The sequence below is a fragment of the Pseudopipra pipra genome, chromosome Z (assembly GCF_036250125.1).
Source record: "Pseudopipra pipra isolate bDixPip1 chromosome Z, bDixPip1.hap1, whole genome shotgun sequence".
Taxonomy (NCBI): domain Eukaryota; kingdom Metazoa; phylum Chordata; class Aves; order Passeriformes; family Pipridae; genus Pseudopipra; species Pseudopipra pipra.
In genome coordinates, this window is record NC_087581.1 from 32,641,216 (window position 1) to 32,657,768 (window position 16,553).

Below are 16,553 nucleotides of genomic sequence, written 5' to 3' on the forward strand. Positions count from 1 at the left end.
GAGTGACTATTACACAGCTCTATAATATTTCTTAAAACTGGTATTTTTTTCTTTGTGTGAGAAGACTTTCTGCAAATACTAATAGTCAACTGTGGTATCATAGTTCAAGTACCATTTTGGCAGCAGTGTTGAACTAACTTATCATCAGATTTGGTGACTATTAATTAGGAATTAAGTGTTACATTCTGAAGCTGACAGTTAGCTATGTTTTCTCAGTGGGACATAAGTGTGCTTCTGTAAGACCATGGTAATTTGATGACTGAAGATAGTGGGGTTTATGACTTGTGGGTCTATTCCTTGAGGGAGAAGTTGGTATTTTTTTATGTAGCAGTATGACAGGTAGAGCACGTCTTGCTGAGTAGACTGATATGATGTATCTTTCTGCTATCACAGACAGACAGTTAGTTACAGGTGATGCTTTTTCATTGCCTCCCTAACCAATTCCAATGAACACTTACATAACAATTAGAAGGGAGGAGAGGAGAAGGGGCTAGAATGGGCCATTTATTTTCTGCTCAGTAGAAAGGGTTATGTATCAGTGACCTTTGGCTTTACTTTTATTTACATTCCTTGTGTCTTCTGTGATAATACTGAACAAGTATAGTCTTTTCTATCTATTTTGCAGCAGTATTCTTTATTATCTGCATATAATATGTTTATTTATAGAGTTTTAAATTGCATTTTAATACATCCACATAATAAACATAACACCTTGTGTGCTTTGATCAGTTTCTTTGACTATGGGAAATAATTTTTCTTTTTAGTGGAGTACAGTAAATGCTGATATAAAAGCTACAACAGACATTCAAATGAGTGAATATTTAGAAAAAGATGAAAAGCATGTTCATATTATCTTTGTGTGTTACTTAAAGAATGTTCTAAATGTATGCAGTACCACTGTGCTGGGGGACTGTAGTCTGAAGTAACATGGGAACTAGCATATTAATATCAAGGTAAAGGTACATATTCCCCAGATGCATAGTTTTACCTTTTTCAGCTTTTATTATCTTTAGAATAGTGTTCCATTTATTTCATGATTACAGAAGTATTAATTGGCCATGACACGTTCCAAAGACAAAAGAAAGGTCTAATTCACTCTAACAAACTTGTTAGTCACTGTTTATATCAAGAGGGTTGTGAATCTACAGAGAGTAACACTGTTTTCTTCTACGCTTTCTTTGTTTATAAATCAAAAGTTTTTAAGTGACCTACAGTGTCTGCTTGTAGTTTGAAATATTACTTCTAAAGCAGACCTTCACCATGTAGCACAGATATTTATCCCTTAAGATTAATTTTTTAAGTTAATTTGGAAGAAAGAAGGACTAGAAAAGAAATATGAATATTGTGGTGGTTTTAGAGTGTTGGGATTCTTTTGTTCTTTAATGTAGTATTTCATATTCTAAGATGAAAACCTTCCGTAGTGTGTAATTGGACATTTCTGTGAGCAGTGGGCAATTTGTGAGTGCTAAGCTCTTGATTAAAATCTAAACAGAATGTGGTTTACTTCTGATTGACTGTATGTCTTAGTGCTTGTAAACATTTTCTTAGCATTCTTCTTTCTCAATAGATCTAATTTTTAACTTGGGATTTTTAGTACCTAAAGTGTATAGCTGTCTCTGATACTGATGCTTAGATTCATGTTTACTCTCATTACTTGTGTCAATTTCTAATTGTTATGATTTCCCAGTATTTCAGTGGAATGATTTGTATGATTCATCTGGTGAAGTACATGATCTTTAACTTAAAAAACCAGGGTTTAAAGTTTTCATCCATCCTAATTCAGTTACTGTTTGCTTTGTTCACCAATCACTCTGATCCTCCTAGCAGGGGACAAGACCTAGAGAACAAAACTGATAGTGACTGTAGATAAAAAGGCAAGGAATTCTGCTTTTAAGGCATAGAGGGAATAGTCTATAAAAGACTAAAAATTGGAATGAAAGTGTAGTGTCTTTAACCTGCAGATCTATTGTACCTTTGAAAAGCTTGTACTCTGAAAAAACATACTGTGATGCTACAGAGATTCTCCAATAATAATTGAAGAGAGGTCACTCTTCAGAAAATGACCAAAAGGCTTGTCAAGAAAATAGACCACATTATAAATCATTGTGGAAGTAAATAATGCATTTCCTTAAAATGTCTAGGGATTGTTTTAGTGACATATTAAATGCCACAATGTATTTTATTTATTCAATGATAGAGATTTGTTATTTATTTTCTAACAGAGCCACTTTTTAAACTTAGTGAAGATGATGGGGTCAAAAATAATACTCTGGTGAGGAATATGAGAGAAGTTTCATATCAGATGTTACAGAAGGTGAGATACCAACCTCAGCAAACAGACCTAAATTTTGGTATAAGAGTCCTATATCTATCTCTCTATATATACACACACACACACATATATATATCTGTCAGTGATCATAAATTTAAGCAATGGTTTTCTTTCCTAATTTAAAAATGTGGATTTACAGGATTGCATGCAGAAATTAATTCTAGGGAAGTAGCTATCGTTTATCGTTAAGATAAACATGGCTAATGTCAGAGAAAATGAAAAGAATGTTTAGAGGTGTAATGTTAAAAAAATAACAAATTATCTAAATTGGAAGTAACACATGCTTAGCATTTTGCCACTGAAAGTTCAGGAACCTTAATTTCTTTTGCTGACTATTTAACTTTACATGATATCAGGTGTTAATCTCCATAGAGCTCTTGCTGCAGAATAGAAATGATGCATAATAGTTATAAATCTACCTTTTATTATATTTAAATTTTAGCACTATATTGCATATGAAAATATTTTCTACATATTTGAGTCTATCACTCTTTTCACAAGATAGCACGTAGTATTCTTTAGCTTAGCAAATCTGATAGGTATTTTATCTTTATTGATCAACATTCTACATGTTTTGCCTCCTACAGTAACAAGATGCTCTTAACTAGTTGCTATTTGTACTGATCATTGTAACGTACACAAGTAGTTTAGTATGTTAACAGGTGTTCACTTCAGAGGGCTCACTTGTATTTTACCATATGTTTTGTTTGCTTGCAAAGAAAAGGCATCCTTTAAACAATATCGTGCCTTTTGTTTGTCATTTTGCAAAACTATTTGTTTAATTACATATAAATCTTTGAAAGCATGCCTAAATTGAATAAAAACGAATCTATAACTTTGAACGTCAGTTCAGGTATGTCTATTTATTTTTTATTTGTGAATTAACTTGTAGGGAGTATGGTAATTTACAGCAGATGATGTGATTGCATATATTTGTAACACTTGCCATATGGTCGGGCAATGAAGGCTGTCATCTCGTTATTACTGAATGACAAACATCATGTTAAAATAATAACACACAGAATAGAAAGTGCTCACATTCATTTATCTTAAGGTAGAGTGAGTAATTGAAATAATATGAATGCTACCATCTGAAATGTCACACAGTTTATGCTTGCTTATCATCTATATTTCAGAACTATAATTTTGTTTGCCAGGTACTACATAATTTTTATCTCTATGGATATACAGAGTTATGATGGTACCTTGGGGAGAGGTGTAGAAGCTTTTCATTGTTTGTTTCCTTCCAGCTGTCATACATGACTTTAAGTACTACTGAGTGCAAAAGGTTGCTTTAAAGAACTGAGAAAATAATAGCAGAAAATCAGTTTAGGAAGGTGATTGAAGAAAGGTATTTGTCTAACACTTTGTCACTGGGGAGGAAAGTGCAAACTGCAATTTTTATCATAAACCTTAGTTTCATTGAAGCATTTGAAAAAATCCCTTTTATTTCTAATTTCACCAATTTACTTTATGTAACCATAAGGCAATGTCTCTTCACTGTGGGAGTGCTGTGAATTTCCATAATGGAAACTAGCAATGCATAGACATTCATATTAAAGGTTTGCTATCAAAGGCAGAAATTCAGTATCAAATTCACAAATGTATAGGAAGTTTGAGCAGCTCTTGTCCAAATCTACCCTGTACATTAAGACCTCTCATTTATCTGAATCACATCTGTGGTACCCATTTCGTAATAGATTCCCTAAATTTTAAAATAATTCAAATACATTGGCAAAATGTCCTTGTAAAAACATGTAGCATTCATTGACAAATAATATGGTTTCAGTATTTTCAGTGTCAAACGTAGTTTTGACATGTTGTCTTGCTACAAAGTGAAGGAACTGGCCAGTATTTTACAAGGTGACAAGTTCAAGTTAGCCTTGTGCATTCTTGAAATATAGTCTTTCCTAACCATATCCAGAGAAATCTAGAGCCCCTGACACTTCCTCTAGGGAAAGAGTGGGAATGCAGCTTGTACAAAGCTAACTAAAAAAGTGTTTCTTCAAAATACTGGAGTAAGTGGTTATTGAGCACAAAACTTACTCTGCTGCCACCTTCACGCTTCTGGGGAAATCTCACAGACTAAATATTCATTTTAACATCTGCTAAAATTAAAATTGACCCTTTTCGCTGGAAATTGAGAGGTTTAGTTGCTGCTTTATGCAAATATTCCAGAACATCATAGAGAATCAGTTTATTTTTAATGACCTTGAATATGTGTAAACCTCAAAGGACTTTACAAACAAAGCATATATATCATATATAGGTAGAATGCTTCTTCAGAATTTATATGAGCAGCTTGTAAAGTTAAAGTATCTTAATTAAAACAGGATAGATTTTTCCTTTCAGTGAATAGAAAAACATATTAGCTTTCATGGTTTTAGGTGCTGAGTTTCTGATATCTCTTGCTAGGATTTGTTTGGGGTTTTTTGAAAGATAAAATTAATATTTTATGTGTGTATTTATGACACTTAAAAGAACTTGTTGATTTACATAGCTAGCGCAAAATTGTATTTCAAAGTAGTAATCCTTCTGAAAATGTTTTTTTAAATTCAATTAGTATGTATAACCAAATCAGTAATGAGCTCAAGATGCATCAGGGAGATTTATTAGCATACCTAAACTTCTGTGTCACTTTGCCTCAAATTTTAACTTCTTTTACCATCTGCCCTTTGTTCAACAGCTGTATTATTGCAGCTAAAATGTTTTCATCTGCACTACATTAGAATTATTTTTAATTTAAGGACTATAGATTGTTTTTGTCCTTGTGCTTCATGTGATATTATTGTCATATAAAAATATATTTGAGAACATAATTATTTTTTTTACTCGATGGGCTGAAATATTGTGAATGCTAAATTGTGAATTGCTTTTGTTAGATGCAACAACTAGAAAGAAGATTCAATGCTATTGAGGGGGAATTAAGGAAACAGAAAGAAGTAAATAAAGACTTATCGAATCAGAAAATTTATTTGAAAGAATCTTTAAAAGTACAAAAGGAAGATGCAGACACAAGAGAAAGAGAGCTGGAAATGCTACTTAAGAGGATTTGTGAAATAAAAAAAGAAAAATCAGAACTTCAGTTAGTGATTGATGAGAAGGAAAAAGAAGCTGCCTCTTTGAAGAGGCAAGTGGCAGAAGCTAACAGGTTGAGAAATGAAAGTGAAGATTTGCTGAGTCAAGTGCAAGAGCCGAAATGCTTGCCGGATAAAGCCAAAGCAGTGACAACCTCCGGGCAATGTAATTGCAAGATAACAGGCACCAAGGTTAAATTAAAAACAGCCAAGGAAAAGAGCTCTTTGGGACATCATGGAGCTTTTCTCAAACAGTCCATCAAGGTTATGAGTAATGTATTTGAGAAGTTCAGTAAGGACGGCTGGGAGGATGTGAATGAAAGCAGGTACGATTCTCATTAACTTAGCCCTGTAGAGGGGACACTGTGCATATGTAAAGCACTAGCAAATGGAGATTGAATTTCAACTACTGTTGATTTGGTATTCAAAAAAAATACTGTCAGATCCTTTGAAATATCTTGGGAGGTCTTGTTCTGAGCTTATTGACTGAAATTTGCATGTGAAATTAACCACAACTGCATGAGTATTTGAATAGGTGCCAGGAAACCCAAAAGAAGGCAATGCTTGATTTCTTCCAGTGATGCTATTTTCATGCAGTCATGAGGCTTGAAATTGACAGTTTGGCAGGTTGATTTAATTTGCTGGCCCTTTGCATATTCACCACTGACAGCTAAGGATTCCCAGGCAAGCCAACTAAGTCGGTTTAGTTATCTTGTGACATGCCGACCCGGGAGGAGAAACATTTTTTCCCCTTAATTTAGTTAGATAAATTTTGAATGACCCATTTCAGCTTGCTAGCAGATGTCTACAAGCTGTTTAACATCCTTTAAATTAAGAACCATCCACACTAATTATTTCATGTGTGTTTTATGCACAGTCATTGTACTAACTTTAATTGAACGATGGTTAAAAATCAGTTCTTTAAAGGTAATTGTTACCACATACAGTCCCAGTCAGGAGTCACAAAGCTCTCAGAAAATCGCACTGGCAAGCTAAATAAACATTTGGAAGTTTTGCTTCTTCCATTTGTCCCTACAAACTTGAGGAGGCAGCAATAGGCCACTAGGCAAATGATTATCACACCTTGTCTTTCAGGACTTTATCCTAACAGACAAGCAAAGAAATTTCTCAAGCCTGTATTATCCAAAATGCAGGAAGGGTGGCAAAAGAATAAAGAAAATGGAATCATTCATAGGCTTCTTGTTGGCTTTATGGGTTATACAGCAAATCAATAGTGGCAAATTAAGCCCTTCTGCTGCTTCTCCCTGTGCAAAATAAGTGGTTCCTGAACACAGTATTTTGAGCAAGTTAACAAATTAAGAACCATGTAATTTGTCAATTGATATCATTAATGTTAAGCTTATTTTTTTTCTGTAATATTGTAGATCTGATTTCAACAGAAAACATTCATGTTTGCACATATGCAAATGTGGATGCACGTTTGCAGTTAGTGAGCTTTTTGTTTCATTTACTGTGTTGTTCTCTTTAAGAGCAAAATTGAGCGAGCACACTTGCATCGCACTTCGAGGTTGAAGTGGAAAATAATTGCATAGCTTATGAAAATAATTGCATCATTTCATAGCTAGCCATAAATACTATTTTTGATTATTGTACAAATGCTGGCTTAGGGAATTCTTGTAATAGAATAGTGAACATTTTCGAGAGTGAGGTTTCAAGATATCAGTCTCATGAAGTTAGGAAAGTATCTTCATATAGTTCCCTCTTCTACTTATTAGTAAATACTGTTCTTTATCAATAATACCTGCCTCTGAGTTTCTAAATTCAAGTTTCCATTTTCTAAATACAACATTCCTTGAAAGCATTCAGGTGCGGGAAATGTGTATGTAGTTAGAAATGTCTCAGTGCTACTGCAACACCTTTAAACCATTACACTGATTTCTTTTCTTATCAGTCAATAAGACATACTAATGTGTCAGGACAAGTTTTGAAAAGTATAAACATTTTTCTGTGTGAACTCTTCAGTTTGAGGCCTTTTCTCTGGTTAAGTAGCCTCCATCTCTAAACCATAGATTTTTATGATGGTGCAACTTAATTTGAACTCAGTTATGCCATTTTAAATATCTTGGTTTAAAGAGTAACAAATCAAAATAACCTTCTGTCAAGGGATTCCTTCACAAATCTGTTTGCACAAATAATGATAAATAGCCACTGATGCTATAGAAAATTATACGTCCAAGACTTCAAGTTTTAGGATAGACTTCACTGAATATAAGAAAGCAAATAGTAATCTGAGGCAAGGCAGTGAAAACCTGTCAATTAAGAGCACATTTAGTGCAATTTTAAGGAAAAATTTGAAAAATAATTAAAGTTTCAGGTCTAGTTTATCTCCATGGGAGGCAATCTCAGTGAAAGGATTACCAAGTTTACAGAATTTAAAAGCACTCCAAAGGGGTACTAAATAGAGATTTCACTGAAGTGTGATTTTTGATTTTGTCTCAGCCAATACCCCAGATGAAGTTCAATTGAAGCAAAATATTATAAAGTATTATACATTTACTTGTTTTGTTATAAAATGTGAAAATGAAGGAAAGTAGAAATTTAGTACTTTATGAGCCATTCACAGACTTGAAATACTGTCAAGTATCTTTTCATGTATGTCACTTTTGTAGATTGTAACAAAAGCTGTCCTTTAAGAAACAGCTAAGTCTCAGACTTCTCTGCATTGTAGAGTGAGATTCCTTTTCACAGAGTAGAACTTTTTAAGACAATTTTGGTGATAGATTTCTTCTTTATTTATTTGTAAAATCTGTTAAATAAGTCACCTTAGTAGTGTTTGGATTTTATATTAGTTCTCTTCTTTCTTACATGTGTTAATTTCTATGTGCCTAAGCATTGGCTCTTTGGAACTTTTAGTATTTGTCTTGATTTTGTTTTCCAGAACATGCTGTTTTAGTGACTCTGAGATACCAAATTCTGAAAGTTTGGAAACGGTGATTATGAAGACAGTGCAAAACATTGATCCACTGCCAGACAGAAGTAAACAACAAGAAAAAAAGTCCTGCAACACTGTTCATTTAGAAGGCAAAAACGAGCAATATAATCAAAAGGTATATAATAGAACTTGCTTTGTTCTCCTGTGTGGAGTGTTGAAGTTTAATATTAGCACTGCTGTTCTGCTCATAATTAATTTGACTCTTGTTGTAAAGGGAAAATAAAATCTGCTTCCAGATATTCAGTGGATAGATTCATTATCATTTAGAATATTTTCTGAATGATTAGTCTGCAAAAGTATTTGGAGAGGGTGTCAGGATTGCAAAAGCTGATTAAAAAATGTTAAGCTGCTGTAAGCTAGTGCTGCTATCTCACAGGCCAGACAAAGAATGCCACAGACATCCCATTAAACTTTCTTGCAATCAGATATGCCATACAGAACAGGCTGACCTAGCCCATAACAGGGAAACAGCAACATCCCTCCCTCCCATCTAACCAAACTGTGTGCTAACTAACCAAGTATAAACATCTCTCAGTTTGTTTGGTGTATACTGGACGAGTTGTCTCCATCTTAGAAAGATGCTTTTGACTCTACCTGTGTCCAGGAGATTTTATCTTGAGAAAAGTATACTTTTACTACCTTCTTAGCCTATTTAAGTTCATTGTCTGGGATTTGAACTGATTGTCTCATTGTTAACATCTATATGCTGTTTTCTCACGGAAGAGAGCCAGCTGGTTGTTTCCCAGGTCTTCAGAGGCTCCATACAATCTGTAACAGATGACTCATTCTTGGACTTTTGAACAGTGTCTAGTACTTTTTCTCTCTTGTCTTTGCCCAAATAAATCAGTTCATGGAATTTAAAACACAAGCAGATATTTTTATTTCTTAGTTCAAGAAACAGAATACTGAAACACTGAAAACACTACTTTAAGATAATTAGTTTGAAATTCAGCTTTATATGATCATATAATAAAAAAAATATATATTTTCTTAGTCTCCAGAATTTTAAAGCAAATACAAACTCTCTGGTCTTCTTACATATTCTTGATCGTGTTATTCCATCAAAACCTTTTGGGTCAGAAAAAAATGAAAAAAAAAGGAAAATTCTTATGCAACCGTCTCTTGGTATAGAATAGATAGTATGAGTAGGTGCACATGATATACATGAAAATCTGATGGAGTGTGCTACTCTTGTTATCTCCTGCTGGTCTTGGGTGAGGACATACAAGGCAGGCAATCCAGGAGGCTCTGTTCTCTCTTGCTCAGCCACTACCTCTTCTGTAGGCCTGTATCGCATTTATTCTCTGTTCCTACTGGAAGAGACAAGCACAGATATATCCTGATACTCATATTTAACAGACTGGTGGAATTGGAGCATACACAGAAATGATCCGGAGAGCCCTAAATAGTTAAATACGCTTCAGCAGAACTGCTCCCATGTTGCAGGAAAAGCATTTGAAAACATGGTTTGTGAGGACAGAAGATAGTATTGCACAAAGGTTTAGTGTTGGCAGTTGGGAACCCTAACTGATTTTAATAGAATTCTTAAATCCATCCAGGGGATTTAAGGACCCTCCAGCTGTGTCTCATACAGAGAAAGGCATTCTCATACAGAGAAAGGCTAGAGGAATCTCCAAAGTCCTGAGCTATGACACGGGTTAAAGATGAGATCAGTTATGACACAATGACTTTTGTCAATTTTGCCCCGCATGGTATAAATATATAATACCCTGTGCAGTTTCATCAAAGTTATCGGCACTCTCTTACAACTCATACATTTATTAGAGCTGTGGCCTAGAGTGGAGATCTCCATCTTTTTGCTGCAGGCATGGATTGTTTGCTCATCATCTGCTGAGACCTCAATTCTTGGTCCTTCAAATTGTGTGGTGATTGTACAAATCTGGAATTCATGGCTAAGCTATCCTGCAATGTCAGTAATCTGTTCAGTGCAGTTAGTAGTGAACGTTGCTCTTTGCTCTTTTAAATTTTATTAACAGCTATTTTAGCTATTAATATTTCCAGAAATATATTGCATGGTACCACATAAATATTACAATCTGAAGACTTTAAAAATTGGATAAATATTGCAGAATTCCAGAACAAAGGTGTTTAAAAATACACTCAGTGAAGTAGTACTTTGATTTTAGAGTAAGCCATGCTCTGGCCATTTTCATTTTACGTATGGCAAGCAACATTCTTCTTCAGTCTCTTCTTCTGTCATTGGACATTGGATAGCTTCTGGAAACTGCTGATTTTTCAAATCACATATTTAAAAGGCATGCAGCAGACTTCTGTTAAACCCTGGTCAAACACAGCGATTTTATTTTGCATGTTCACATAGTTTCATGTATCTTCTAGTTACAACTCAGTGTCTAAACTGGTCTTCCTCCTTTTGAACTAATGAGACCACTACTCCTTTTAGTTTCACTTAAATATCTTGAAAAATAAGATACTGTAGACTTTCAAATAATACAGACCATCTTTTTTCCCTACTAGTAAATTCAGATCTTATCTGAAAAAGTAATGGATACATTAACGGATACTTAATTTTTCTCTGCGATTCTTCGGAAAAGGCTATGACTTACCTACAACAGTTCATTAATTCTTTTACATTTGATGGAAAAGTACTCTTCACTGGCTGATATTGTAAGACTGATTTTCAGATCAGAATTCACTAGAATTTGTATATTATTTGAAGTAATTTTTGTTGTTTCAGTTCAAACTGGAAAAATTTACAGTGTTGTGTTTGGTGTGCCACAATGAAGAGTTGCTCACTTTGTGCTTCTCTTTTTTATTTAGTGCCATTCACAGAATAAAGAACTAGAAAAGTTACATTCCGAGAGGAGGAAGATCTGCTATCTTGTAACATCACATCCATCGATTCTAAGCAAAGGTTAGCAAATATTCTGAGCAAATATTATATATTTTTGGCAACTTCGTAAATAAGACCGACGAAGCATTCCTACCTACCAAAACCTCTGCTATATTACACAAACCCACTGAATGCTGTTAAAAAATTTGCTTGTTTAAATTTGTGTGTGTACTTTCAAATATTTAGCTCATTATTTTGAAGTGAAATTGTCATATAAGTGACCATCAAACAGCATCTTTTCACACAGTTAATATATACTCTGTTTTTACTAAGTCTCACCAATTGAATCTACTGACTGATACGAGGCTTTTCATTACTTATTGTTCATGTTTGGCCCTTTTAGCCAACGTAGCTAATGAAACAAATTAATGTTTTTTGGCTTAGACCTTAAAAAAAACCCATCTGTTAACAAGACACTGAAGACACTGAAGGCCTTATTTTTGGTAATACCAATCAGAGGCACATTTAACTTCCAAGCCCTCATTGAGTTTGAAGTGTTGGCACTTCAGAAAAAGTACAACTTAGAGCACTTATAGGTTGATTGTTTTTATATGTTTTTTATGTTGTATGTTTTTATAGGTCAACTGTTAATTTACCAGTTTGCTTACTGAAAAATATTTTAGAGACCTCAAGAGCGTTTTAAAGGGCCAAAACAAAATCAGAAATCATGTTACTTATGATGATCTCTCAGTTTAGTAACATGACATTTTATGTTTAGTGAACAGAGCAAAAAGGAGAAATATCACCGTCCAGAAACCAGGCTACTCTGTTACTCTGCTGCAGGAAAGAATTAAGTCATTGCAGAAGCAGATAGCTGTTTTACAGAATGAAAAAAAGACTGCAGTGGCTTCTGTGAAGGAGGTGAAAGAAACCAATGAAAAACTAACAAGTCAGCTACATTTGGCTAATCAGAGACTTCAAACTAGTAAACTGACCATAGAGGTAAAGTACTTTTTATTATGGTGTCTCACGATGTTCAGCTTAATTCTGTTGCAGTTGTCTGAAACTGTGATAACATTGATTTTTGTAGTTTAATTTATTATAGTCAAAAATATGAAAAAATATCTATTGGAATGCTTTTTGTGAGATTCTGAGTCAGTTATTGTGTACAAATGATACTGAGACCTGATTTATTATTATATCAACCCAATTCATTTATCCTTCTGAAAACAAAGTAGTCTTCGTGGTGACATTTATGTGCATTCAAATGAGTGAGGGAAGTTTCACTTTAAGCCTGTGGTCTGCAAACTGCTTTGCTGAGAATCTGGTCAGTCTGCAGGAACTAGCACCCATTCCTCTGTGAAGAACAGACAGTGTCTCCTTATGCCCCAAGACAACTGGAGTTTTCTTCAATAGAGAGCTCAGACCAGTTCCATATCTATTTAATCCCATCTTTCTCTGTTAAGGTGGAAAGCCAGAGAGCAAAATTTATGAAAATAGAGACTAATAAACTTGGGTTAAACAGCTCAAAGATGCCAGCTTTCTTCTCTGCTTCAGCCTTTGTTCCTACTTAATCCTTTTCCACACTATTACTCCTTTCTGGTTTTCCCCATTCTCATTTATATATGTGTTTTGTGTTAATCTATATGCAGCTCCTCAGCTGGAATTCTTTTCTGTTCATACTGTAGTGATTGGCCTGCCCTTTATAGAGCTGAATCAACAAACACTTATGCAGTAATTGTCTCCTGTTGGTCACACACACATCCTGCTTCCAGAATTATAGTGCTACAACAGATGGACTTGCTGGAAGGAGGCAGACATTAAAAAAGAAATCAAATCCCCTCCCTCTCAAATTTCTTTGCATTTCTTATTTGCACAGAAGGCAGAAGCAGTATCAGGAGCAGCACTTTTCTCTTTCTTAGGGCTAGGGAACTGCTAATTTCTAGAGGAGGGAAAACCTCATTTCTGTTACTCATTTTGCATAACTATATATATGTAATGAATTGAACTGAAAAGAGTTTCCAAGGTCATTGGAGCCAATGAAGATCTGCCTATCTTACAAACAGTACTATAATATAAAGTTTCATGGACAGTATAAGCTTCACAGGGAATTACATATGAAATTTAGGTAAAACATTATGATTTCTCAGTCATCTTGAGGTTTTGCCTTCCTAGAAGACTACACCTTAGATGTCTGTAGAAGACCACACCTTAGATGTCCATAGAAGACCAGTATGAAAATTAAAATAAAAAACACCATTATCAGGAAACTGTTTAAAAAAACCAGAAGAGGCAGGGGGACAAAATTTGTGTAAAGATAAGAGCTGCTGTAATGTAAAAGACTGACTAAAATCAAAGTAGCTTGGCTTTAAAACCAAACCAATTTTCTTTCACTCAGTTTTTCTGGAAGGTTTAAAGAAAGAAAAAATAGTCACTGGTCTATTTAAAGGATGGTGCATTCTAAGCAAAAATAAATAAATGGTATTGCAGATACTCAAGGAAAAAATCTTTATTAGGCATGCACATTTTTTTCCTTCTCAGCAAACAGTTAAAATTCCCTTTCTTACAACTAATTACTCTTCAGGTGCCATAGTAGTGCTACCAAGTGGGAAATTTAAAGCAGAGACTTGGGCTACTTGCCAAGTGAAAATTAAGGAGGTAAAGAACCTACGCAGTCACTGCAGGGTACACTCACGTTTTAGAGAGAGAACCCTGATTCAGATATATCAAATGGTTGTAAAGCACACATTTGTGTGTGGGATTTGTGTGGGTTTTTGCAAGAAATGCTTTCTGGAAGTGAAGTTTTAAGGCACTGCAAGGAAATAATGGGTTTCTAAAAAAATAAATTTCACTATCAGGAACATTTTTATTGTTTCTTCTTAATACTTCTGCAACTTTAGATTTTAGAATTTTCTTACACAGGCAGAAATTAAATAAACAAGCACACAAACTATGAAAAATAAAAGGTTGAAACAATATCTGGATTTAGGGAGACAAACACTTCAAGAGTGCCAAAATTACAGATATCCAAAAATAAGCTTCCATAAACCACCATAACTATAATGTTCTGAGTAAAGTTAGTGAAGTTGTGATCCTGGGCTAAGGGAAGTATAGCAGTCTAGCAACTGTAAACATTAACAGCATGGCTTGGAAGAGATGCCATGTTGCCTAATTTGTCTAAGAAAATAAATCCTTCAGCAGACATGGGCAGGTGTTTGTGCAGTCAGTCCTTCATTATAGTCCCTGAGGAATCTAGAAGATCGACTCTAGATTTAAGATTTAAATGTTCCAGATGTTCACTTAGAGACAGATTTTACAGTTCATGCAACCTAAGGACTGTCTGGCATCTGTTGATTTTCAAAATATGTGTACATGCATGGTTTTGTGTATTTTTCTTGAAGATCCACACAGATACATTTGTTGTGTATATTTGTCTGCTCTAAAGAGTTCACAATTCTGGACTCAAGTTCTGGTTTTGTTTGGCCTCATAAATGCTTTACAGTAATGTAGATTTCTGTCTTTGTTTCATTTCTGCAAAAGCAATTCCTTGCATATTTCTGAAAAAAATGACTGTGAAGTAACTGCATATGTGAGAATCAAAGTTTACATTCTCCAAGGATTCACATTAACACTGAGTCAGGACCATCTGTACAGAAGAACAGTAGTTAGATTTTGCTCTCTGTGTATAGAAATAACTGCTAGAGCAGCTACTTAATGCAGAAGCAATGGTACGTAGAATTTTCTTAGTTTCTAAGAAAAGGATTTGATAGAAATTGTTGGAAAAATCCAGAATTTTTTTTTTCTAAAGTTTATTCCCTGCCCCCCATTTCTATCATTAAGTGACTGCTTTTAAGAAGTATGTTTATATTGCATACAACACAGTAATTGCAGTTAGTTTTATGCAGTGTCATTCTTGCTGCAAAATACCAGACAAAGTATATTGAATAAGAAATTAAAATCATAAGCAGGTTAAGTCACTAGTACTTATCTTATTCACATCAAAGCTTTTCACAGGTCCACTGCTTAAAGGTACCATGGGATCATTTGCATCAGTTCTCCAGTGTTTCTCAAGTGATGTTACAGGAAAAGCTGCATTTTTTAATGGAATGCCATGGGCATTTGCAAAGTGCTTGTCAATACTTCATCAGGAAACCTGAATCTCAGAATACGAACAAGTCAACCGGTCAAATGCTGGTTGGAGCATATCCTCTCCTTTGGAGAGGATAGTGTGAAGGTTTAAGTAAAGGGTTTTTTCCGTTTCAGCAGATGTATCACTACATTTTTACTGAATTGGGAAGGAGCTTTTTGCTTTCTAGAAGACTGCATATTTTAGCTGTAACTCAGACTATGCTTTTTTTTCTGACAGCACTTCAAATATACCTCCAAACTTTATTTTAGCTATTTGACTTCACTTTTCTTTGAATTTTAGGGGGACTTTTTCCCCCTGAGCTCATAGTTTGTTTACCTGGTAGATTATCTCAAGCGTAGAACATGAGCACGAAAAGCAGAAAAGTAAAGCGCAAAAGGAAGCTTTTTATTCTTTAAAGTTAGTGTCTTTCTTTACATATTCTCTTGACTATTTTTGTCTTTTTTACCCATCCAATGACAGCTCAGAATTCAGTGTTGCATCTATAAAATCAACATGACAGCTTCACTCCTCTTATGGTACCCAAATATGAGTAAATCAGCCAATTTATTATTCAATTACACTGAAACAAAGAAGAAACTGATGATGAACCTAGATGCATTGTAAATTGTTGAGCTTAACTATTATTTATACAAACATTTCACTTAGACTCTGGTTCTCCTGAAGGGATTTTTCAGTCTTTAAAGATGTATTGTTATTTACATAGTAATTTTTGCATGTCTGTGATTTCCTTAAGTAAATTTTCAGAATAATCATGAAATTATAAGCTGAATGCTCTTTGTAATTATCTTGCAGTAATTACTTGGGCCAGTTTTGTGGGCTTTCTGTACAAATATTGTCCAGTTAGAAATTCTTGTAGACATATCCAATTGTTTCCTACCAAAACACTTTTACACGTGTCCTGGTTTTATTTTTTTGACTTCTCTTACATGGAAACACTCCAGAGCATTTGTGCGTTTTTTACTAAGTTAGAAGAGCTTCTGCATTTAGTGCAATCTTTTCTAAATTAAGTGTTGGGTTTTTTCTTCCTCTGATAGCATGAAAAGATATTTCTTGTTTTGTACATAAGATAATACTAATCATACATACAGAATTTGTGAGTGATAAAATTTTATAAAGCATTTTAGAATGATTAAAATTTAGAAGACTAAGTTAATCATAAACGGTAATTTTTACAAATAAACTTTGCAAGAAATTTCTTCTACATCAGTAGCATATGCAGGAATTCTTAC

At 34.3% G+C, this 16,553-nt stretch overlaps 1 protein-coding gene across 13 annotated transcripts in view; it reads left to right on the forward strand.

The window, feature by feature from the left end:
* CNTLN (centlein) overlaps positions 1 to 16,553 on the forward strand; it is a 197,996-nt gene that overhangs the window by 127,642 nt on the left and 53,801 nt on the right. For 12 of the 13 annotated variants that reach the window (XR_010426643.1, XM_064641688.1, XM_064641692.1 and 9 more), the window contains 5 exons: positions 2,223 to 2,314; positions 5,215 to 5,735; positions 8,324 to 8,477; positions 11,162 to 11,255; positions 11,953 to 12,176. Coding sequence is in view for 12 of the 13 variants with exons in the window: in XM_064641688.1 (XP_064497758.1) it covers positions 2,223 to 2,314; positions 5,215 to 5,735; positions 8,324 to 8,477; positions 11,162 to 11,255; positions 11,953 to 12,176 (1,085 nt within the window). In the remaining variant the exon portion in view is untranslated. The remainder of the gene's footprint in view (positions 1 to 2,222; positions 2,315 to 5,214; positions 5,736 to 8,323; positions 8,478 to 11,161; positions 11,256 to 11,952; positions 12,177 to 16,553) is intronic. The other variant, XM_064641697.1, reaches the window with a different exon arrangement.